This window comes from Rhinichthys klamathensis, unplaced genomic scaffold (genome assembly GCF_029890125.1).
Source record: "Rhinichthys klamathensis goyatoka isolate OS25496 unplaced genomic scaffold, OSU_Roscu_1.1 h1tg000050l_1, whole genome shotgun sequence".
In the NCBI taxonomy this organism is placed as follows: Eukaryota; Metazoa; Chordata; class Actinopteri; order Cypriniformes; family Leuciscidae; genus Rhinichthys; species Rhinichthys klamathensis.
The window spans coordinates 3107891-3131785 of NW_026606596.1; the positions used below are offsets into that span (position 1 = coordinate 3107891).

Consider the following 23895-nt stretch of genomic DNA (forward strand, 5'->3'; position numbering starts at 1 on the left):
TTGGATATTGTCACAGATCAATAGCCGTTCTGGAGAGACATTGGGGCGGGACGGAACATCCTTAAACCGCTCTGATCGGCTCTGCACAGACTATTACCAAGCTAAGAACACACCATCGCTTTACTGAAATAGCACTGTGACTGAGAAAGAGTGACAGAGTAAGATAGAGAAAGAGAGACAACTTGGAGAGTGACTTAGGGTGTGAAGAAGAAAATGTCAAAAAGGGAGTCTTAGATAATTGCAAAGGTAATCTAAAATGTACAATTAAATATATAATATTTGTCTATATCCAATACTGAGAAATACTGCTAAACCAGAATACAAATATTCTGACCAAAAATGTAATTTTTTGCCCATTTAAAAACTTAATAGAAAAAAATTTTGACTTGAAAACACTACCTACATGTGAAACAATATCTACAAATGAGAAAAGCCACTGTAACCATGGAAACATGATAGTCTCCTCAGTAGTGAGGTTTTGCAGGCTGCAGAGACTAGTTAGGTCAGTTATTACTATCTATTTAGAATGAGTTAATTTCGGATGTCGTATCTTGTAGAGTAAATTAGTCGTTTTTTTAGAATTAAAATAGGTTACATTTGAAAAACTATTTTCAAAATGTTTATACGATGAGTAGCTCATTCATTTCCTCATGAGTACACACCCTTCTGAAAAAAACAACAGCATAAACATGTGGTCAACAACTGGTCTCCCAGCTTGGCAAAGCTAAAAACAGCTAACAACCCAGCCTGGCTAGGGTTGAATTAATACCAACGAGACCAGAATAAACCATCTTGTCCAGGTTGGGAGACCAGCTAGACCAGATGAAACCAGCTAAGACCAGCAAACCACTTAATACTGGTTTATTTATGTTTTATTAAAACCAAATTATTCTAATCAAATGGAACCGGTTTAGTTTGGAAAAAAAAATATTTTCTGAAAAATATTACTCTTGAACTGTACTCTTCTGGAGCCAAGGTTGCTGAATTTTTTTTTACCTTTGAGTTTTATACAGAGTGAAATGTATTTGTGTTGGCGCCATGCAATTACAGAAGCTGTGTCTGGCAGGTACATTTCTCAGCCGTATAGAGCGGGGCCAGACAGGACCATTTATGGATTAGCATGAGTTTAATTTAGAGTGAACGAACAATCTTGTCTGCATTTAGAGCAAGAGTAAAGTTCACCCAGGCACTTTTCATCTTCAACACGGCATCAGACCTTTAATTACATTTCATTCCTATCAGAGCGTCCTCCCTCTGATCTGATCCAGCCTCACATCTCACATGACAATCAATAAGTAAAGGACCTGAAGTGTTAATAGGGCTCCTGGGTAAACATCTGGAAATTTCTGTTTGTGGACGGAGAGATATGGAGGTTTAAGTTGCTTAGGTTTCTCCCACTTCATGCGTGCGCATACACACACACACAAATACTTTCCCACACACTTTCAACAAGAAGAAACCCCTAGAAAAATCTCCTTTCTCCTCACTTCCTTCAGACTCCAGTTAGCAGTGTTTTGATTTCCCTCGAGACGACGACTATACCCCTGAACCAGCTGTCTGGAGTCACTGAGGTATCTCTCAACAAACAGAAACACAACAAAAAGAATGTACCCACATAGAGAATTAAACATGGTCTTGCAGGAAAGCTTGCTTAGAGATCTCAGAGCCACCCGGGGATCTGTATTGATCACCTTCGGCTGCTAAAAGTCTTTGAGCATCTAGTGTTCCTGGTGTTTTTAAAATGCAATATCACTACACAGGGAACTGAAATATTCATGCTTGAATAAATGAGGTTCGGTCTTGAAAAAAAAAAAAGAAAGAAAAAAAAGCTGAGTTGATTTTAACTAACGCTTACAGCAGGTTTCAAATTCATTTGGCACGCAGCAGAAGGCTGTGTGTGGGAAATGCATTAGGCAACATTGATTAAGGGGACGATGAAAGGGAATCTCATGAAACATTGAGAGTGCATGCTTGAATCTGGAACGTGTGTGCATGATGTGTGTAAAATAGCACTGGGAAACCCTGGCCTCTCTTTTACCACATGCTTTGTTTTATCAGTAGACCTGATTTAGTGTGAAACTCTCTCATGCACTGATTGTCATTGAAATGCTAAAATGAATTAATGAGTAATCACAGTCTTTTTTCCCTATTGTGAATTCTATAAATGAGGTTGAAGGCTGAATAATTATCTATACTGATGAGCCAAAACATTATGCCCGGTCACAGGTGGTTATTGAATAATTAAAAGAATAAACAAAATCTTAAAGTCCCCCTGCAGTCAATAATTTGATCCCTTAAAACTCATCTTTGATCACTAAAATTATTATTTAAAGCTGCAGTCCGTAGTTTTTCCTCTTTGTCGCCATCTCTGTTCGAAATCTGCAATTGCAGTTATTCGCGGAATTGTCAACTTTACGTAAGTTGTACCTCGACACGGCACAGTGCGGATGAACACAATGTTTGAGGAGACTGTGAGGCTGTCAGTCACCACGCCAGTGTGGATACTGGCATTCTTTTTGGAAGTATGACCAACATAAGAATTTTCACCAGAAAATGTCATCTGAACAAGTTAGTAACATCCACTTTTGTTCTGGTTCTGACATTGCAGTAAATCTCGCTGATTAAATCTAACAATCGCTAATCATATCACGTAAAACCGTGCAAATTATACTTTGTTCTCAAATTGTTAATGTTAACAACGTCAGCATTGCGTGACATTTAATGTCCTTCCGATATGTATCCTTGTTTTCGCATGGGTCCGGTTGCAGTCTCTTTTTTTCTGTAGCCACTCCGAAGTCCGAGCGAAGTCTTTTGCATTTTACAGCGGGTGAATCTGTTGTCACTGGTGATTGTCGTTTGAACCTTTCTGGATCCGCCATCAAATTGATAAGTTTAAAGGGATAGTTCACTTTGAAATAAATTTTTGATATGTTTTTAGCTTACCTCAAGGGCATCTAAGATGTAGGTGTCTTTGTTTCCGCAGAAGTTTCAATTTTGATATTTTTAGGTCAAACCGTTCTTGTCTGTCAGTCATATAATGCAGGTCTATGGTCACTTCCTCAAAGAGCATGCACTGAGAAGTCCAAATTATACATGACACGTAAATGTAAGTACACATTGATGGCCTAAGACACGAAACGAGCGGTTTGTGTGAGAAAACGAACAGTATTTATATCGTTTTTACCTCTTGTAACGCACAGACTGAAGCGCCCTCGCCCTCAGATCACTTGGACGTGGCTGTGGGTTACAAGAGGTAAAAACGATATAAATACTGTTCGTTTTCTCACACAAACCGCTCGTTTCGTGTCTTAGGCCATCAATGTGTACTTACATTTACGAGTCATCTTTGAGGAAGTGACCATAGACCTGCATCATATGACTGACAGACAAGAACGGTTTGACCTAAAAATATCAAACTTGAAACTACTGTGGAAACAAAGACACCTAACATCTTGGATGCCCTTGAGGCAGGGGCGTAGAATTTAGTAGGGACGCTAGGGACGTGTCCCTACCAATATCCAGTGACACTGATATATCCCTAGCAATAATCGATCAAAACTTAAAATATATTTATATATTGATGTCCCCGTCCCCACCAATTACAAAATCAAACCTACGCCACTGCCTTGAGGTAAGCTAAAACATATCAAAAATGTATTTCAAAGTGAACTATCCCTTTAATTATATCCAGTGCTGTGAGAAAAGGCTATAAATCTCCACCTCCAACATCCTCACACGCAATATAGCCTACTAGCCGAGACTCCTTCTTTATTGTGTACAGATGTGACGTAATGATGCAAAGACATGCTCGAATCTCCCGCAGAAATCCACCAGTACCACTGGAATTAAAAACATTATTACAAGCTTACCGCTTTGAATCGAGCTAAGGCAAGCAGATCGTTTTTAACACTTGTTGGTTATGTATTTTCTCAAAGATTTATTATGGATAATCTTAACCCAAAAAAGCTATGGACTGCAGCTTTAATAAAAATAATTACATATTTAAATAAAATTCTTCATGTCTTAAAACAGCTTGAATGTAACTCTACACCCTTGCCTCATTTAGTATACGTGGTTCTATGAATATGCAAATTAACCCCACCTCCACTCACTCACGCCAGCTCAGAGATCCACTCGTTGACGTGATTGGTTACAAGGAAGTTTGTGACGCCAGAAACACCAACGATTTCAAACCGCGTTTTTGAGACTGTCTTTGGTTCACTGCAGTTTTGAGGAGAAAATACTCAGCAATGGTGTTGACTGTTGATTTTTGAATTTACACATGATTTGTCTTAAAGCATATTAAAAACATCACATAGAGATATAAACAATATTAAAAACTTGATTTTCACCACAGGTGATGATGGTAAAGGAAATCTAAATGTAAAAATGAATTTAAAAAATAAATATCAAACATTAACCATATCATATATCATACAATAACAGACATGGTACTGTTACAGTACAGTATATTGTGCATCCCTAATGAGACTTACTAATATTGTAGCTATGAAAACAACTGTCTTCAAAACACACCCAGGTACAAACAACTAGAAGTGAAAAATGAACTGTAGTTAATCTGAGCTCAGCTGAAGCAGAACTAATGTGATCAGATCAACCTCCGGTGTCCGGCAGAGTCAGGGTGCTTCAAAACCCATAACGTGGCACTGCGGCAAACTGCGCTGGACATGTGTACCCCGCCAACTTTGGCAAGTGGGAACTTGTTGGGCACTCAATGTCCCCATCTGCTACCTCTTCCCATCAACCTCAGATTAACCCTGAGAGCCAAGTCAAGCAGCTTTGCCCCACAAATGCCACCCGAACCTGCCAATGACCATCTACTAGGACACAAAGAGCCAAGATCCCGTTCTGCTTTAGCAGAGCGGCTAACAGCTCCTAATCGGGCTGAAGAGAAACACAGCCTCTCACTAATCCAAATGTTACCTCACAAGATGCGAAACTGCAGCTCACAGAATAGATTTTAAATTCTAGAATTTGACCCTCCAGCATCTGACCATCACAAAGAGCTACAACTTTTCAAATCACATTTGCATCTCTCACGAGAAACACCTTAGATGTTCATGTTGATATAATTTGTTTCATATAATACAATTATAACAAGCAGGATGTAATATAACATGAAGTGATGTGTTTGGTACCTTGAGTTTGGTCAGGTGCTTGATGACAGGAGATTTGTCCACTTTCGGAGCGAGGTATAGTTCCCATTTGCCAAACTCTTTCTGCGCGAAAGGGTGAGACTGTTTTTCCCAGGAGTCTGAAGGAAAACATATTTAATTATTAATTATTATTGACAACGACCTATTTTTAGTATTTTGGCATTATGCTTTTGAAATAAGGCATTTTGATGCTTTACTGGAGCTGTCTTTCCAACAGGAAAAGCTATGGAGCTAACTGGAATAGGATTTTCGACTGGGAATTCAGAATCCAATATGGCTACTCAGTCTATAAACCGCAGTGAAAAAGTAGTAAAATAATCGTTTATTAGCAAGTCTGTCTCAACCTCAGTGACATGACAATTTGAAATTATCTGTGCAAAATACCACTTTTATATGATGTGTTTGTATTCCAAAAGAGCAAGCACAACAAAGGTTTGCCTGGATGTGTCAATCTTAGTTTTCTGATCTGTGTGAAGAGGTAAATGGAACACACTATTAGGCATATTTTCCTGTCTATGTAAACAGTATAACTTGCAAAACTACTACCCACATTGCACCTGGGTCAATATTATGGCAAACTTCAGATGTGTTTCCACAGGGCTCTTGTTAAGTGCCTTCTTTTGTAGAATCCTTTCATTCAGGTGTTATGAAGAGCTCTTGATATGGTTGACTAGTGCACCTTTACTCTGTTCTTGAAATCCATAGCTCCTCAAAGTGATTGTTGAACTTTTTGTGATTGGTCTTACATGTTTTTTAACATTAACAAGTTTCTTTCTTGATACAAACTTGTCCAGGAAGTATCTTGACAAGTAACTTGAACTTGACTCTTAGATATAGTGCACTTTTCTTAATTTTTGCATTTTCAGGAAGTCGTAAAATATGAGTAATATAGCTGGCATAATGTACTGTAATGAAATACTAGCTTGGAATTGCTAAATAGGCAAACCTTGACCTCTTGAGGAACACCACTCCAAACACAGGAACCCATTTCAAATGGAATATATCACATGATTGAAATGTCACATGATACAGCCAAGATATAGACTTACAAAATAAAAGTCAAATGAAAGTTCAGACAGTGCCTGCACCTGTACAAAGGAAATATTAAATATTACAATTGTTAACAGACATGTGAATGTTGTCATGTAATATGTACACGTTTCTGAGTTTATTGATAAATTTGGAACCGCATACTAGCAAGGAAACTACTCTTACTACTTTGTAGTGTATGCTAGTATGTGATTCTGCATCTGTGTTTGGTCCATGTCCATCTAAGTAAGGCCACGAGTTACCAAAATGTTTTCTGGCTTTTCTTCTTTTTTTTCTCTTCAAATTTAGCAAGTCCAAACTAAATACTTGTGTTAATAGCATATTATACAAATATAATATGCTATTAACATGGTGATGGCGCAGTGGATAAGACACATGCCTTTGGTGTGAGAGACCCCACTGTGATTAAGGTTCGAATCCACTGTGAGACACCAATGTGTCCCTGAGCAAGACACTTAACCCCTAGTTGCTCCAGAGGTGTGCGACCTCTGACATATATAGCATTTGTAAGTCGCTTTGGATAAAAGCGTCAGCTAAAATGAATAAATGTAAATAAATGTAAATAACTTAAGAATAGATTTTCAGTGTTTACACTGATTATTACATTTCAATGCAGGATTATAGATTCAGTGAAAACTGGCTAAGATTCTGGAGGCACAGTATATTACATGCCCCTTAAAAGCAACTCCATTCATCCATGGCTTCAACAGCTGAATAAAATGTGGAGGCAGAGACTAGAGAAAATGCAGAGCGCTGTACAGCAGCTGACTTTACCAACTCCCTCAGACTGTTCATTCAGTTTCTGGGAAAAAAGCCATGCAAGACTGTGTGACCCCTCTCAAAGCACAGAAAAGAGACACTGATTTGTTGTGGATAATTTCTGTCGTTCTGCCCTGTACGCCTCTGTGTATCTCTTTTCACATTACATACTCTAATGGAGAGCAGAAAGAGAATATAAATAAATAAATCAATAAAGGACCAGCGCCAGTGCAATATGCCTACCCACCTGCAGCCCCCCGACGCAGATCAAGACCGGCTCCCCCAGACCCAAATTTCTCTCTCTTTTCTCTTTCAAACCCCGCATTCCCACTGTGAAATTGAAACCATATAATATGAGCCATGTCAAAACGCAATCTCACGCCAAATTGGAAGTTGGGATTTCCTATGACACCGCCTCTGGGTCTCAGAGAGAGATAATTACAAAAAGGCAGAAGGATAAATAGAAAAGAGAAGGATGTGATAAAGGTGGGGGATGGTCAGGGACGAAAGGGGCCGCTGGTCATACGGTTATAAGTAGTGTCACAGAGAGAGGGGAGACAACATTTTGCTGCGATCTAGAATTGTAGTAAACAACTTCTTTCCCCAGAGGGAACGATGTGCCCTTTTCACCCGACTGTATGGATTCGCTAACTCCGAGAAAGGTGTGTAAGTATCCATAACACTCACACACACTCCATGTACTCACTGATGGAGTACATCTGAACTATGCGTTTGTATTTTTAAAGCAGTTCTCTTAGTTTACATTTATATTTACTGGAAAAAAGTACCATGATATGTGTTTTTTGCACATTGTTCTATTATAAATTATCATGTATTAATTCATAATCATAATACTATCCCATGGTTTTATTTGAAGTTCCTTGAAGTACCATGGTAAGGCAATTGTTCAATGTCATGATAAATACAATCACAATTTTGAGATCTAAAGCCACAACTGTAAAATAGTTGAAATTTTAAATAGAATTACAATTACATGAAACAAAGCTGGATTTGTACAAAATAAAGTGGATTTATCAGAAGAATTAGATAAATTCAGTTATGAGAAATAACATCTGATTTGTGAGATATAAAGTCAATTAAGTTACACTTTATTTTTTTAGACAGTCCACTTTAGACATTCTAACTATAAGTAAATTTGCAACCACGTGTCAACTAACTATCATTAATTTGCAAGTGTTTGTCAAGTGTTAGCAGATATTAAGCAGACAGTTTACTAATGAGAGTCAGTTGACATGTAGTTGCAAAGTTACTTATATCGAAATAAAGTGTTACCCAGAATTATCTTTTTTATTTGTTAGGTTTCAGTGATGGAATCCAGCATTCATGCACAGCTCACTGCAAATAAATATAATCATAACCAAAAGTAGTTGAAACATAACCACAAGGTCAATTCTCAATTCTCATTAACCATCTACACAGTCCTTTCTAAATAAAAAAGGAAAAATATCTCAATCACAAAGTCCTTGTCTGACCAAAGGACTGCCAAACTATCGATCAGGTGCTGGTACGAGTCAATAACTAATGAGGAAGCTGCTGAGATACAAAGACAACACTATGAAAAGAACCATGAACTGGCTAATCATTCACTCCTTATCATCAATTATCATTTTAAAAGGTGCTTCAGGCTTTGAGATCAATATTCTCTTCAAGGCATGTAAGCAGTGTATTAAGAGAAGGCTTTGAGGGAGGATCTGCGTCAATATGCATCATGTCTTCCAGCTATAATCGATAATTGCTGAAACGCCATAAGTGGAGCTCCAGGAATAAGCTTCATGTTTGTGAGCACATGCACATGAAGTATAGATATGTATAGGAATGAGAAGCAAAATCAAGTAGAGAACCAAGAGTTGGGAGTTTTTAAAGGTCATACTCAAAGGACCCGGTTTCCCCGTAACCGCCCGCGGATCAGAACACAACTCTCAATTAGAAGAAGTCTGAAGCTGGCCAGAGGCAATAAGACATCTGCTGCATTTTTCTAGTTGCACTCTCATTCCCTGAGGACTTCCGATTAAGCACAGAGACGAGCAGTTTTGGGAGAGAGGAGTAAAAAGAGCCCATTGGGACGTGGCCCACTGGTGTTTGGACTATTGAGAGTCAGATCAAACACTGAGTAGGGTAGTTAGCAATTACTGAGCAGATAGACACTATTTTAACTATTTTGTGTTGTAAATTCTTTACCTAATTTGGTGTTCCCAGTCAAAAATGATTGGCCCTTTAAACTGCTTGAAAATCTATCATTATGCTATATTATCACCAAATATTGGATTCAATCATTTTGTCAACTTGATTTATTTTAATTAACACAGGTTTTGCATTTCTTTTTGGAAGGGATTGATCATTGGCCTCATTGATCTGAGCTTATGCACTTCATTGCTTCAGTGAAAAGAGGTTACTCAAATAAGGTGCATAAACTCAAATCATTGTTGATGAAAAGATTGAATCCAATATTTGGACTTAAAGCATAACAAGAGACTTACAAGCATTTTTTGTAGGTCGGTTATATTTGATCGGGAACACCACAAGTGTCAGGTGAAAACATTTACTATTTTTTTGGGGTATCCTCTCCGGGTCAAAATGATACCACAACACAACTATCACTAAATTTACACACTTCCCTGCTAGATTAACTGATTGACATAACAAAAACAGTAAAAAAAAAATTATAGGCTTAGCTTATAATGTATTAAAGTAGCGGTTCATCCAAAAATGAAGACTGTGCTGGTCTCTCTTTTCCATGAAATTACAATGAATGGGGTTAAAGGACCCAAAAGCACCATAAACGTATTATAAAAAAAATTCAAGTCTTCTGACACAAGACAGCTTTGAGTTGACCTTGAGAACCGAATCAGTCTGATTCTGAAACAGACTGAAATTTAAGTCATTATTCATTCCAAGATTTTTTTTCTTTTTTGGGGGGGGGGGGGGATGAATCATTCAGACTGGTTGTGTGAATCACATGTGACAAGCAGACCAAGATGCAAGTGATTATTCAGCTAGTCAGTGAGCTGAACTTTAAAAATAGTTTGTGAATTCGGACCAGTTTTGTGAACCAAGTATAACAAACAGAACAAATTTTAAGTCATTATTCTAATCTATCAGTGAGTTGAACTTGAGTTGAATAAGTCCAATTAGTGAAAGAGTCCTTCAGACTGGTTTTGTGATTTAGATGTGGCAAACAGCCATTATTAAATTAAATGATTATTTAATTAAAGTCATTATTCACTCTGTTAGTTAAACTTGTGAGGTGTACAAGTCATTTAGACTCGTTTTGTGAACCAGATCAACAAATTCAATGATTGACTCAAAAGAAAACAAACATCACTACTTTCTTCATCAACATGCATGATTTTTTTTACAAAATGTATTGGGTTTGGAACAACATGAAGGTGAATGAATACAATATATACAATACAAATATGTGTCCTTCTATTTTATGTGTGTGAGCAGAAGCAATGAAAGCTTTCTTTTTTATAAAAGACATTGTCACACCTTTCTGTCAGCCAAAGGTAAGAAGGTCAGAGGGAAGGACCAGACAGGAGAGAAGACACAGAGCAGCTTTCAAACAGGAACTTTAAGATCTCTTCCTGACAACATGAACTGACACAAAGTGGTCCCTTTCCTATTGGCCAACTCTTCTCAGGGACTACAGGCTGACTCCACTGACAGAATATGTGATCCGTGAGCTCAGAACAGGTATCAGATGTTCCCTCTCCTGCATTTGACAGCTAAGAGCTTCACTCTGAGATACAAGGACAGCGACGGGTCAAAACAGACGGAGGCTTAGCGGGAAGAAAAAAAGAATAAAAAACAACTTCAACTCAAAGTTTCCAACAACAACTACCCTCTCAGAGGGAAAAACTGAGCTCTGAGGCAGAGCACGAAGGATTCGTTGAGATGCTTCAGTTGTGAGAAAACAGAGGCACAAGCGCAAGGTGAAGGAAACACAAACGGTAAAGAAAGACGCTCTCAGCAAAAGAAGGAGAATAAAATATTGAATGGAGAAAAGCAAGAATCCCGCCAAAATGCTAGCAGTGCTCCCTCAGCGTAGGGTTTATGTTGTGTGTTTGCGGTTTGTAGAAGCCGACCCAAATAGGAGTTATTACCGAACACTAAAAACTAAAACCAAAAGCATTTCATTTATAAAAGGTACTTTCATAAAACTCATACAGTGGTTAAAAAACAAACTGAAACAATGAACTACAACAACAACAACAAATGTAATCAAAGAATCTGACGAAACACAAAAGACTAAAACAAAACTTAACTAAAACTGTGTGAAAAAACTGAAGTAAAATAATAATAGAAGAATCCTAATCATTAAGTAAATCACATGGCTTGACCTGAAATGTGTCTATAAAAATGGGATTTACCTTTAACTATGAAAAGAATCCCTACATTTGAACATTTGAAAATAGTATTACCAACAACAACAACAAACTGAAATAGTGGTATAATACCACAAAATCTATAATCTCATTCAACGACTAACTGCAATCCTCTTTGTTAAACTTAATCTTTCTCCTTCAATTCATTCACTGATGTTTTTTCTCATATAATAATTCTGTCCCTCTTCCTACACATTCTGCCGTTTCTTCTCTCTGACAGTTATTCAAGTAGCACTGAAGCAGAAGGCTTTGAACATTATACATCAGAGTTTCCTCATGCAAGGTTCATACCTAATGCACATATGATCAATCTGGAGATGGTGGGAAAGACACTAAATGAATTGTGCCCACAGTATTGTTTGTCAGTGATTTTCAATCCTGGTCCTGGGGACCAACAATCACTCTGCACATTTTGTATGTCTCTCTTATCTGACACACTCAGTTCATAGAGCTCTCTATGAGCTGATGATCTAAATCAGATCAGGTGTGTTAAATAAGGGAGAAATACAGTACAAAGTGTGCAGATTGGTGGGTCCCTGAGACCAGAATTGAAAACCACTGGTTTATGTACACACGAGCCTCATTTACGCGTTAGCTCTGAAAAGAATGACAATGACGTCTAGGAAGAATATACAATATATTAGTACCATACTGATTACTGGCCAATATTAGAGATCTTTTTAATAATATAGGCTACCATTCAAAAGTTAGGGGTCAGTAAGATATATTTTTTAATAGAAATTAATACTTTTATTCAGCAAGGCTGCATCAAATTGATCAAAAGTGACAGTAAAAGACATTTCTAATGTTACAAAAGGTTTATATTTCAAAGAATCCAGAAAAAAAGTATCACAGTTTCCATACAAATATTAAGCATCAAAACAACATATTAGAATGATTTCTGAAGGATCATGTGACACTGAAGACTGGATTAATGCTGAAAATTTAGTTCCCTATCGTAGTCACTCCGAGTTACGTCGGATGACGGAGAATGGGGGTTTCGCCAGAAAGCCTATCATCTTCGAGTATTAAAAAAACGAGCCTATGGCAATGAAATGCCATGGGTCTGCGGAATTTGCATAATGTATCTCCGCCCCACCGCGTGGGTATTTAAGGAGAGACACCTGCAACAGCAGATCATGTTTTCGCTTCGGAGCCAAGAGCATCTCTTCACTCCACAAGCCAAATCCTGAGTTTCTAATCAGTGACTTCATCTCTTCGAGACGAGCGAACTCTCCGGTGTTGGTGTTACGGCGGTATCCAGCGAGCTTCACATTGCCTGCGATCTGAGCAGTGGTCTGCTGTCTGTGTGTCTCTCCCTGGTCGCCCCAGCATCGCAGAGTTTTTCCTCTCTAAAAGAGCTGCACGTGGCACGTCTTTTTAAAGATGTCTCGCCCGTGTTCTTCTGGGTGCGGTCGATATTTGTCATCCTTTGATGGGCACAATCGCTGCTTTGCGTGTCTGGGCTTAGAGCACGCTAAAGCAGCGCTTGTGGATGACTCATGTTCCTTCTGTGGGAACATGACCATCGCAACACTGAGGTCGAGACTCAATAAAAGACTCGTTCGAGAGAGAGTCCCCTCATCCACACCCCGATCTACACCCTCCACGAGAGGTGGTACTTCGGCTGGTGGACAGGGTGACTTGAGGGTGACGGTGTGGAGCAATCCGACGATGCGTCCTCGGACCACGCCCCCCTCTACAGTGTTGCAACCCGCGAGTGCCGCGGTGATTCAGGCGGGTCCATCTGCGGATGCCCCACGTGTTTCATTCGGCGCTCCAGAGGAGGATTCAATGTCGATCGCGGCATCAAAAGGCGGACAAGAGTCATCGGGAAGTGATGATGCGGCTGCGTTGCCTCCCTCGGGAGTGCCAGCGTTGCCCGTATCAGATCCCGAGATGACCGCCATGCTCTCCCGGGCCGCCGCGAGCATCGGGCTAGAGTGGAACCCTCCGCCCTGCCCCGAGCGCTCGCGGCTGGATGATTGGTTTTTGGGTGCGGCTGCCGCCTCACGGCCACAGCCAAACCCAATTCCATTCTTCCCGGAAGTGCATGAGGAGCTGTCGAAGTCATGGAAGGCTCCTTTGACCTCCCGTGAGCATTCGACAGCTTTCTCCACCTTTCCTCCCCTCGACGGCGCGGTCGCCCATGGGTACACTGGGATTCCCCTGGTTGAACGCTCTGTTGCGATGCAACTGTGTCCTCAGAGTGCTTCTTCTCGTGGTACTCTTAAGCACCCGTCCAAGGCCTGTAGATTCTCGTCTACCCTGTGGCGAGATCTCACAGAGCTGCAGGACAGGCGGCTGCTGCCCTGCATGCGATGAGCACCCTGCAGGTCTACCAGGCCAGGCTACTCAGAGATATGCACGAGGGCAGGAGTGACCCCGAGCTCTTCGATGAGCTGCGTGCCGCCACTGACCTCGCTCTCCGAGCGACGAAAGTGGCCTCACGTTCCTTGGGTCAGGTGATGGCCACCTCTGTGGTCCCGGAGCGTCATCTGTGGCTGAACCTGGCCGATATGCGAGACGTTGAGCGGACTCGTCTGCTCAACGCCCCCCTATCCCAGGCCAAGACTTTGCCCAGCAGTTTTCAACCGCACAGAAGCAGTCTGAGGCGATCAAACATATTCTGCCCCGACGGCCCGCTGCTGCCTCCACCCAGCCGTCGGTACAGACGCCTCAGCCTGCTCGCCGCCGAGGGCGCCCTCCTGTGGCTCCCGCCCCTCCCGCACGGCCCCAGCAGCAGCCTTCACCCGGGCCGCGTCGTGGAGGAAGCCGCAGGAAGGCGCCCCAGTCCTCTCCAGCCCCGCGCCCCGCAAAACGCCAGGCGGCGCTCCTGAGACGGGCTGCTCAGTGATGGTACCGGTTTTTTCTCAGGAGGTGGTTGCAGGCCCCCTCCTTCCCCCGGTGGAGGGCCGGGGGAGAATATTTTGTTCTCCACTCCCCGCTGCTCACCCACGGGTGGGCAGCACCCTAATGTGGTTAAAGAAAGAACCGAAATATCCATCACTGAGCACACAGAGCCGGATGACAGTGCGAGACGCCCCCGGGCCTCGCCGCTCTCGTCCCCCTCTGTCCCTGAGGACGCGGATGACAGTGTGTCCCCCTCTGTCGCCAGACCCCTGGCAGAGCAGACCCCCGTGGAACGCTGGTCCTTCCCTAGTCTCCTCTGTCAGGACGCAGAGTATGACCGCGCCCCCGCACCGGGCCGCTATGCCACCCACGCCTGGGCCGGTCACTCCGCTTCGCTGCCCCTCCGGGGGGACGTCTGTGGTTTGGATGATTCCGCTGGTTCAGTTCTTGGGAGCTAGCTTCCCAACCTGTCCCGCTGGGTCGCCCGAACTATCAGGCTCGGCTATGCGATTCAATTCGCACGGTCTCCTCCCCGCTTCAGGGGAGTCCGCTTTACGATGGTCGGTGCCAATGCCCCGGTCATGAGAGCGGAGGTTGCCACCCTGCTGGCGAAGGGTGCAATCGAGACTGTCCCTCCAGCCGAAATGAGGTCAGGGTTTTACAGCCCGTACTTCATTGTCCCCAAGAAGACCGGTGGGTTACGGCCAATCCTGGATCTGCGCGTCTTGAACCGCTCCCTTCGCAGGCTGCCGTTCAAGATGCTCACGGCCAAACGCATTTTCGAATGCGTGCGGCCACGGGATTGGTTTGCAGCGATAGACCTGAAGGACGCCTACTTTCATGTCTCCATTTTACCTCGACACAGACCGTTTCTTTGGGTTGCTTTCGAGGGGCAGGCATACCAGTACGCGGTTCTCCCATTCGGGCTGGCTCTGTCTCCTCGCGTCTTTACGAAGGTCGTCGAGGCAGCCCTTATTCCCCTACGCGAACACGGGGTTCGCATCCTGAATTATCTCGACGACTGGCTAATATTAGCTCACTCTCGAGATCAGGTTTGCGAACACAGAGACCTTGTGCTCCGGCACCTAGCCCGTCTGGGCCTTCGGGTCAACTGGGAGAAGAGCAAACTCTGCCCCGTGCAGAGGATCTCTTTTCTCGGTATGGAGATCGACTCGGTCGCCATGTCCGCGCAGCTTATGAGCGAGAGCGCACACTCACTGCTGACTTGTCTTCGACAGTTCGAGGGCAAGAGTGCGGTCCCACTGAAATTGTTTCAGAGGCTCCTGGGGCATATGGCATCTGCAGCCGCGGCAACGCCACTCGGATTGCTTCATATGAGACCGCTTCAGCTGTGGCTTCGCGATTGAGTCCCGAGGTGGGCATGGCATCATGGCACGCTCCGAGTCCCAGTGACTCCGACCTGCCGTCAGACCTTCACCCCGTGGAGGAACCTCAGTTTTCTACGGGCCGGAGTTCCCCTAGAACGAGTTTCCAGGCATGTTGTTGTCTCCAAAGATGCCTCGTCCACGGGCTGGGGCGCCATGTGCAACGGACATGCTGCCGCGGGCTCCTGGACAAGACCCCAGCGCCTTCTGCATGTCAATTGCCTCGAGTTGCTGGCAGTACGCCTTGCCCTGCACCGTTTTCGAACGTTGCTCAGGGGTCAACACGTACTAGTCTGTTCAGACAATACAGCGACAGTAGCGTACATCAACCATCAAGGTGGTCTGCGCTCCCGCCGTATGTCGCAACTCGCACGCCACCTCCTCCTAAGGAGTCAGAAGCACCTGAGGTCCCTTCGTGCTATCTACATTCCGGGAGATCGGAACTTTGCAGCCGACGAGCTGTCACGGCTTCGGCCCATCTCCGGCGAATGGCGACTCCATCCCCAGTTGGGCCAGCTGATTTGGGACCAGTTCGGGGACGCACAGGTAGACCTGTTTGCCTCCCACGACTCATCACTGCGCCCTGTATTACTCCCTGACCGAGGGCACGCTCGGCACGGATGCACTGGCGCACAGCTGGCCGCGGGGCCTCCGCTTATATGCGTTTCCCCCAGTGAGCCTTCTCGCACGGACCCTGTGCAAGATCAAGGAGGACGAGGAGCAGGTCATTCTGGTTGCGCCATATTGGCCCACCCGGACCTGGTTCTCCGAACTGATACTCCTCGCGACAGCACCTCCTTGGCCAATTCCTCTGAGGAAGGACCTCCTTTCTCAGGGACGGGGCACCCTGTGACACCCTTGTCCCGATCTTTGGAACCTCCACGTGTGGCTCCTGGACGGGACGAGGCAGGTTTGAGTACCCTGCCACCAGCGGTGGCGGCTACCATCACTTCCGCTAGAGCATCGTCCACGAGACATGTCTATGCGTTGAAGTGGAACCTCTTCGTCAACTGGTGCTCTTCTCGCCGAGAAGATCCCAGGAGATGCTCGATCAGTGTCGTGCTTTCCTTCCTGCAAGACGGGTTGGAGCGAAGGCTGTCTCCCTCCACCCTGAAGGTGAATGTGGCCGCTATCGCCGCTTATCACGAAGCAGTTGAAGGTAAGTCTCTTGGAAAGCACGACCTGATCATCAGGTTCCTGAGAGGAGCGAGGAGACTGAATCCTCCTCGCCCTCCTCTCGTTCCCTCTTGGGACCTCTCAGTGGTGTTAAATGCCCTGCAGAGGGCTCCCTTTGAACCTCTGCAATCAGCTGAGCTTAAGTTCCTGTCAATGAAGACAGCGCTCCTGGTTGCACTGGCCTCCATCAAAAGGGTAGGGGACCTGCACGCATTCTCCGTTGACGAAGCGTGCCTGGAGTTCGGGCCGGGTCACTCTCACGTGATCCTGAGACCCCGGCCTGGATATGTGCCCAAGGTTCCCACCACTCCCTTCCGGGACCAGGTGGTGAACCTGCAAGCGCTGCCCCGGGAGGAGGCAGACCCAGCCTTGGCACTGCTCTGTCCAGTACGCGCTCTCCGTGCTTACGTAGACAGGACGCAGTGTTTCAGGACCTCAGACCAGCTCTTTGTCTGTTATGGTGGGAAGCTGAAGGGAAAGGCTCTCTCCAAGCAAAGGTTGTCTCACTGGATAGTGGACGCCATTGCTTTGGCATACCAGCAGCAAGGCCGACCGTGCCCCCTTGGTGTGACCGCCCACTCCACCCGGAGTGTGGCGTCCTCTTGGGCTTTAGCGCATGGCGCCTCGCTAACAGACATCTGCAGAGCTGCAGGCTGGGCGACACCTAACACATTCGGCAGATTCTACAATCTCCGAGTGGAGCCAGTCTCCTCCCATGTACTGTCTTTTTCAAGCTAACATGGGAGTCGTTAGGTGTCTTTGCTTGCTCGCCATTCCACTCCACGGACTGGATACGTGCGATATTCTCCTCAGGTGAGCCTTCCTCTCTGAAGCCCTGAGTTCCTCCAGCACTGTTGACGCTGGCGCCAGTGTCTATTGCCTGTGCGTCGGCTAGGTGCCTCCGTGTGCATGGTTCCTCCCCTGAGTAACCCCCACATGTGTATTTCCACTGTAAGCCTCTTTGAGCATGTGTCTTTCCCTCGGCAAGCCACCTTGCCACTCCTGGAGTTGAAAGTTGCCACCCTACGGGCTGGTCACTCCAGTGTTCCTCCATATGAAGCCCCCCTCGGGCCATATGTGTATTCTTAAGTCCTCCCTACGGGTAGGCATGCTGCGGCATATCTCCCCTGAGATATGCTTCCCAGTGTACCTTGGTATTCCTGTGTTAAGTAGGACTCCTTCCTCCGTGCCTATATCACGACAGGGAGGTCAGACTTCGCAGGGCACTGGAAGACAGCTGTGAAGGTGGCGTGATTACACAGGGACCCCCATTCTCCGTCGTCCGACGTAACTCGGAGTGACTACGAAAGGGAACGTCTCGGTCATGGATGTAACCCTCGTTCCCTGAGTAGGGAACGGAGACGTTACGTCTCCTTGCCACTTCCGCTGTACCGCTGGGTAGACGCCTGAGTTCAGTCTCGGCTCCTCAGCGAAGACATGATCTGCTGTTGCAGGTGTCTCTCCTTAAATACCCACGCGGTGGGGCGGAGATACATTATGCAAATTCCGCAGACCCATGGCATTTCATTGCCATAGGCTCGTTTTTTAATACTCGAAGATGATAGGCTTTCTGGCGAAACCCCCATTCTCCGTCATCCGACGTAACATCTCCGTTCCCTACTCAGGGAACGAGGGTTACATCCGTAACCGAGACGTTTTGCCATCCCAGGAAATAACATTTTAAAATATATTAAATTAGAAGACGGTTATTTTCAATTGAAATAATATTTCAAAATATTCCTGTTTTTACTGTATCTTTTATCAAATAAATGCAGCTTTCATGAGCATAAGGGACTTCTCCTTCAAAAACATTACAAAATCTTACTGACCTCAAATTAACATAAAATGAGCTTCTGAGTGTCCTCGTGAACCTTTAATGATTGGCAAAGTTAACAAAGAAGTATGCATAGTTTGTATACGACAGAGGACTTTCCTTTCTTTGTGTAAACAAAGCTTGGATGAAGTTTGTCAAATTGGTCAATCAATCGATCTCCGACACGCTTTCCCACCAGGGCATCAGTTACATTTACAGACACAATGCTGACGTTTGGCAGTCAAGACATCGCAAACTGCAGGATGTGTTCCTGTTACTTCAAGATTAGAAGGAAATTTAGCCTTATCTTGAACCCTGCCTCTAACAGACACCAAATCCATTTTTAATGGAGTAAAACTTAACAACAGAACATCAGTCCAACTCCCTCTTCCTCTCTGTCTCTTGACGTCTCTAAAAGAACAATACTGTCAGACTACATGTAAACAATCCAGACAAGCACACAATTGGCAGCGCACATCATTACGGCTTAATACATCACTCAATGCAAGCCCCGCAGATTTCTCACCCTGCAAACGCGAAGAGCATTTCAAGCATTAGCGGCCTAAAATTAAAGCCTGTTTCCTTGGCAACAATAAACCGCTTGTACTTTGCTTCGTAGATCTATCCATTAAAAAGGGTTTGCGCCTGAATGTGACAGGCAGTGGTCTCTGAATTACAGGAATGTAGTGATGCTTACTGAAATCCCCAGTTAGGAAGACAGCCTCCGCTCCCGGGGCCCATTCCCTAAGGACCAGAACGTTGTCGGATCGCCGCTGAATTCCGAAGTACTGGTAGCTCAGTGTGAAGCGATCAAAGGTCCCTTCCGCCTCCTCCAGCTGTGCCAGATGCTCTGCAAACCGCTTGTATCTGAAGACACAACAGAGAGAAAGATAGAAATCTACAGAGAGAACAGACAGACAAAGACATTATGGTCTCGAGCATTTCTCACCCTTCCACGAACCAGCGTTCTGCAACTTCAGACAGTTGTTCTTAGTTCACATAGGAGATCACTCAAATTCAGCTTTCTCTGTCAGCCTTGCATCACAGAGAAAACTTTTATTTTAAAGTAATTTTGCACAGAAGTTCCAGCTAATGAGTCACAGGTGCAGAGATACACACATGGCTCTTTTCAATAAAGTTTGTTGTACTGACACATAAGCGCTAACACACACAGTGATTAAAAGAGTTTGTAGCCTTTAGAAAGGGTTTTCAAAGGAGCTTCTTGCTCTTCTGCTCCCCTAATCTTGCGGCTTTCACTGAAAATACGTGATGAAATTGATACGCATCTCAGACAAACTCGGGTGTTATTTAGGAAGGCTGGGTACTGACACAAATGTCATGATTCTGGGTTAAGAGAATGTATTTAAAAAAAAAAAAAAAAAAAAAACATACCTGTACTTCTCCTTTAAAGAGCGCCAAAATGTTATTTATTGTTCGAACTTCATAATAAAATTGACAGAATTTGAAAGCTGATACCTTTTTTCATATCTAATAACACATCACAAAACTTATTGCAATTTATTGAATTGCAGGTGTGCTACAAATAAAGTTTTGTTCATGCATCAGCTAAAAACAGCATAAACTATAAGATCGATTAATAGGATTTAAGAAACGATATCGGCTTATCAAAATAAGAGTACTATTCACAATCCAGTAAAATCCGGTAAAGTGTGCATCTTGTTCACTGTAAAAAATTATCAGGTGACTTACCTTAAAAAGTGAGGAAACCCGTTGCCTTAAATTTATTAAAGGGGTGGTTGATTATGATTTCACTTTTCTAACTTTAGTTAGTGTGTAATGTTGCTGTTTGAGCATAAACAACATCTGCAAAGTTACAACGCTCAAAGTTCAAAGCAAAGAAAGATATTTGCTTTTAAAGAAATCGTTTTTTAAGGACTACAACAAACGGCTGTTAGGGACTAACGTTACACGACATTCCTCACGCGTTAGTGACATCCCCAACCCTAAAATTTACATAAACCCCGTAGAAGAACACATTTGTGAGTCTGCTCAAGCTGTCGCATCCGTCTTTTAACATGCAATACAGTAAGTAACACAAATAGCATGCAACTCTGTAGGCATCTTACAACAGTTCCCACATGAGCGATTTTATGGATTATCATGACAGAATATGCTAATCAAAGACTTGAAGATAGTTATCTCCACATCAGCAACATAAATTCATCAACTAACCATTCAGAAACATCTTTTTGCATTCTACATGTTGTCACTTCTTCTTGAGTCTCTCCATCATTGTCCGACTTTAGTTTAAACATAAAAGGCAGAACAGTTTTGTCTGCATGAAGCTGCTAACACACACAAGCTCTTGAAGCTCCGCCCTCTGTGCCGGGAGCAGCAGCTCATTTGCATTTAAAGGTACACACACAAAACGACGTTTTACTAGGGCTGGGAGAAAAAATCGTTTCACCTAGCTATCGCGATTTTTTTTTTTTTTTTTACGATTCTAAAATCTATTTTTTTATTCCAGACTCGATATTAATTCAAATTCAATTGCTTTATTTTTGTCCTTGCTTATAGACGAGTTTGACAGAAGTTAGCCACTTTCGTTCCAACAGAGGATGAAATGTGTCGTTATCTATGAGTGTTGAGTGACGTAATATATCCCAAGTGGACGCGTGGAAGAGACGTGAGACTGAAAGCACTGAAAAGCTACCCATATGCTGAGAGAGAGATAAGACAATAGAGCTGCATGATTCTTTAAAAGTCTGTGATCTCAATTCAAACACTCACGCGATCCTTCAATTCGTCTGTCTATTAAACTTTGACAAAATCATATCGCAACATTCAAACATGAGTTGTCATGAAACAGCTTCAAAAACACTCCTTTCAACCTCATAGTATCATTATTTCTGTGATGCAATAGTTCAAATTATCATAGAAACTTGGATAAAAGTTTAAAAGTTCAAATATGAACACTGATGTCTACGATAGCGATCAAAATCAGCTTTTGATAGCAACTTGGTGCTTAAAGGTGCCCTAGAATGTTTTTTTTTTTTTTTTTTTTTTTTAATGTTTCCTGGGTTGCCCTTATAATGTTAGTATGTTTTTTAGATCAAAAATAGTCATAATTTAGAAATAAAAGGCATTTTTCCTAGCCTGATTTTAGCCTCTGATTTGAACGCTCTGTTTGAAGGGGCGTGTCTGCTGTGGGATTCAGTGGAACCGCGGCCACTGCTGTGATTGGCTGACATGCTTGCATATGAAATAGCTATGTATTACATGTGAAACTCTCTCGAATAATTTTACTACAGCTATTATACGTTTTTACTATTACAGCTATCGAGATTAACGAATCGTGAGAAGTTTTTAAAGTATTTAGATCTATTCCCATCACATACAATGTTGCCGTGATGACTGAGCATTGAGCGCGCAGATCACAGTCTGTTGATCGCGAGAATGAAGATCTTATCACTGCAACGCAGTTTCTGCACTCTCTCTAATGTTTTCACCAATGCAAACACGATCATGTAAATACAGTAAGAGCTTCGTTGTGCAGTGTAACGTGCATCATTGAATTCATAACGAGTTTGGCAAATGTCCAGATAAACTCGCGCTGTGGAAAGGTTGTTCTTTGATCGCTTTCTGTATATAATTTATTCACAATTTAAATAAGTTTTTTCCCATCCTACTAAAAGAAACGATGTGAAGTTGATATTTTAGTCACTGGCTTGACTTACTGATGCATAAACAGTATTGAACGATTTTGAGAGAAAGATTACCTGTCTGAACTTGAACAATTACACATCAGAAAGTGTTGCTTGGTAGCTCGATCCGAGGCCAGCTCTGCATGGGCGTCGGAAGCAAAAAAAATGTGAGTGGGTCATCCTCCAGATTTTTTTTTTTTACTGGAGTAGATTAGGGGTGTTCCCAAAGCCAAATACCTTATCTAAAATATCTATGCAATAATGAGTGAAGTGAATGAGTGAGAGTAAAAATGAAACGAGCGCAAATCCGTCAATGCGTGCATCTCTCAGAAACCACAGCTTGGCAAGAGTAATATCAACTCAAATAGGATATTGTATATCATTGTATGTATATTTAAATGATTTAAGCTTTGTTCAATATACATGCTACTCGAATTAATTGAATAAGCACAGCACGATCACAAATCAAACACTGCGTTAATTGCCGTATCTGCGCGTCTCCGTCTCAGCAACCAATTCTAATAGCCTATAATCAACTAAGATTCATATACATTAATTACTACATGATGTGTCTTTTTAAATGTTATAAACGTCGTATGATGTCCCCTAGGAACCTGAGACTCGCTCTGGGAAAGCGGCACTGCTTTAAAGACTGCTTTAAAACTTCCACAGACCTCAAACAGAAAGCACAAAGCCTTTCTTTAAAGTGAATTTCGTTTTGTATTAATTGTATCTTAATTTTAATCAATGTTTCATCAACCAATTGACCGTTCGCAGGCCCCTCCCACAAAACGGCCATTGTCCAATCACACATCATAACACAACGTTACAGTGCACGTTCGCAACGGGGAAAGCATGAAGCTTACTTAACAACATCAGTTCATATATCAATATAGTAACGAATAGAAATAACCTTAAATAATATAACGTTATGGTTATCTGCATCTTTCCGTCTCTTATGTTTAGTTACTTTTTAAACACGAAAATGGCATTCAGCATGACACGCAAGTGGTTGCCGTGGTAAGGAACAACCTGCTTGTTAAAGTGAATATATAATCCTGTATCTGAGGCAAAATTACTAAATATGCAGCGCGAGTTATATATTTCTAACTCCAAACATTAGCCACTGAACCAGTTTATAAAATCTTCTTCAAGGCTGTGCTGGTTGAATTTGAGGTAACAGGTCATGGGGTTTCTCAGATTTAGCTTGAGACCGGTATACGCATTCGCCTTGATAGTAGTCGTGTCTCCTTCATTGCGTATTTTTATATTTTGAATATATCCATCCACTGCATACTGTAACCCCTTTTGCCTCGATCTGGAGGATATCGCTGAGGTATTGCTCCAAAAAAGGTCACTGACACGCACGGGGATACCTCTTCCCGTCATGGCAATCTGTCGCGCTGGTCGTGTTTGACCATTTGTTTGACTGGCGTAGCAACAATAACTAGGGGGCGTGGCTTTTGCGAACGGTCAATTGCCTGGATTTAATAAATAAGAAGCAGTGGCGGATGCAGAACGTGACAGATGGGTGGGCCTGGATTAAGTCGAGGTGGGCCTGAATCTATGGGTGTCCCGAAATCAAAGCAGTTGTCCCGAATCCAGGGCTGG

At 43.1% G+C, this 23895-nt stretch overlaps 1 protein-coding gene across 1 annotated transcript in view; it reads right to left on the bottom strand.

Annotated features, from left to right (window-relative positions):
* The window catches only part of gbe1a (glucan (1,4-alpha-), branching enzyme 1a), a 159923-nt gene that overhangs the window by 121835 nt on the left and 14193 nt on the right, over positions 1-23895 (bottom strand). Inside the window, exons 2-3 of the mRNA XM_056247605.1 lie at positions 19317-19486; positions 5160-5275 (exon numbers count right to left, since the gene is read on the bottom strand). Of these exons, the coding sequence (XP_056103580.1) occupies positions 5160-5275; positions 19317-19486 (286 nt within the window). The remainder of the gene's footprint in view (positions 1-5159; positions 5276-19316; positions 19487-23895) is intronic.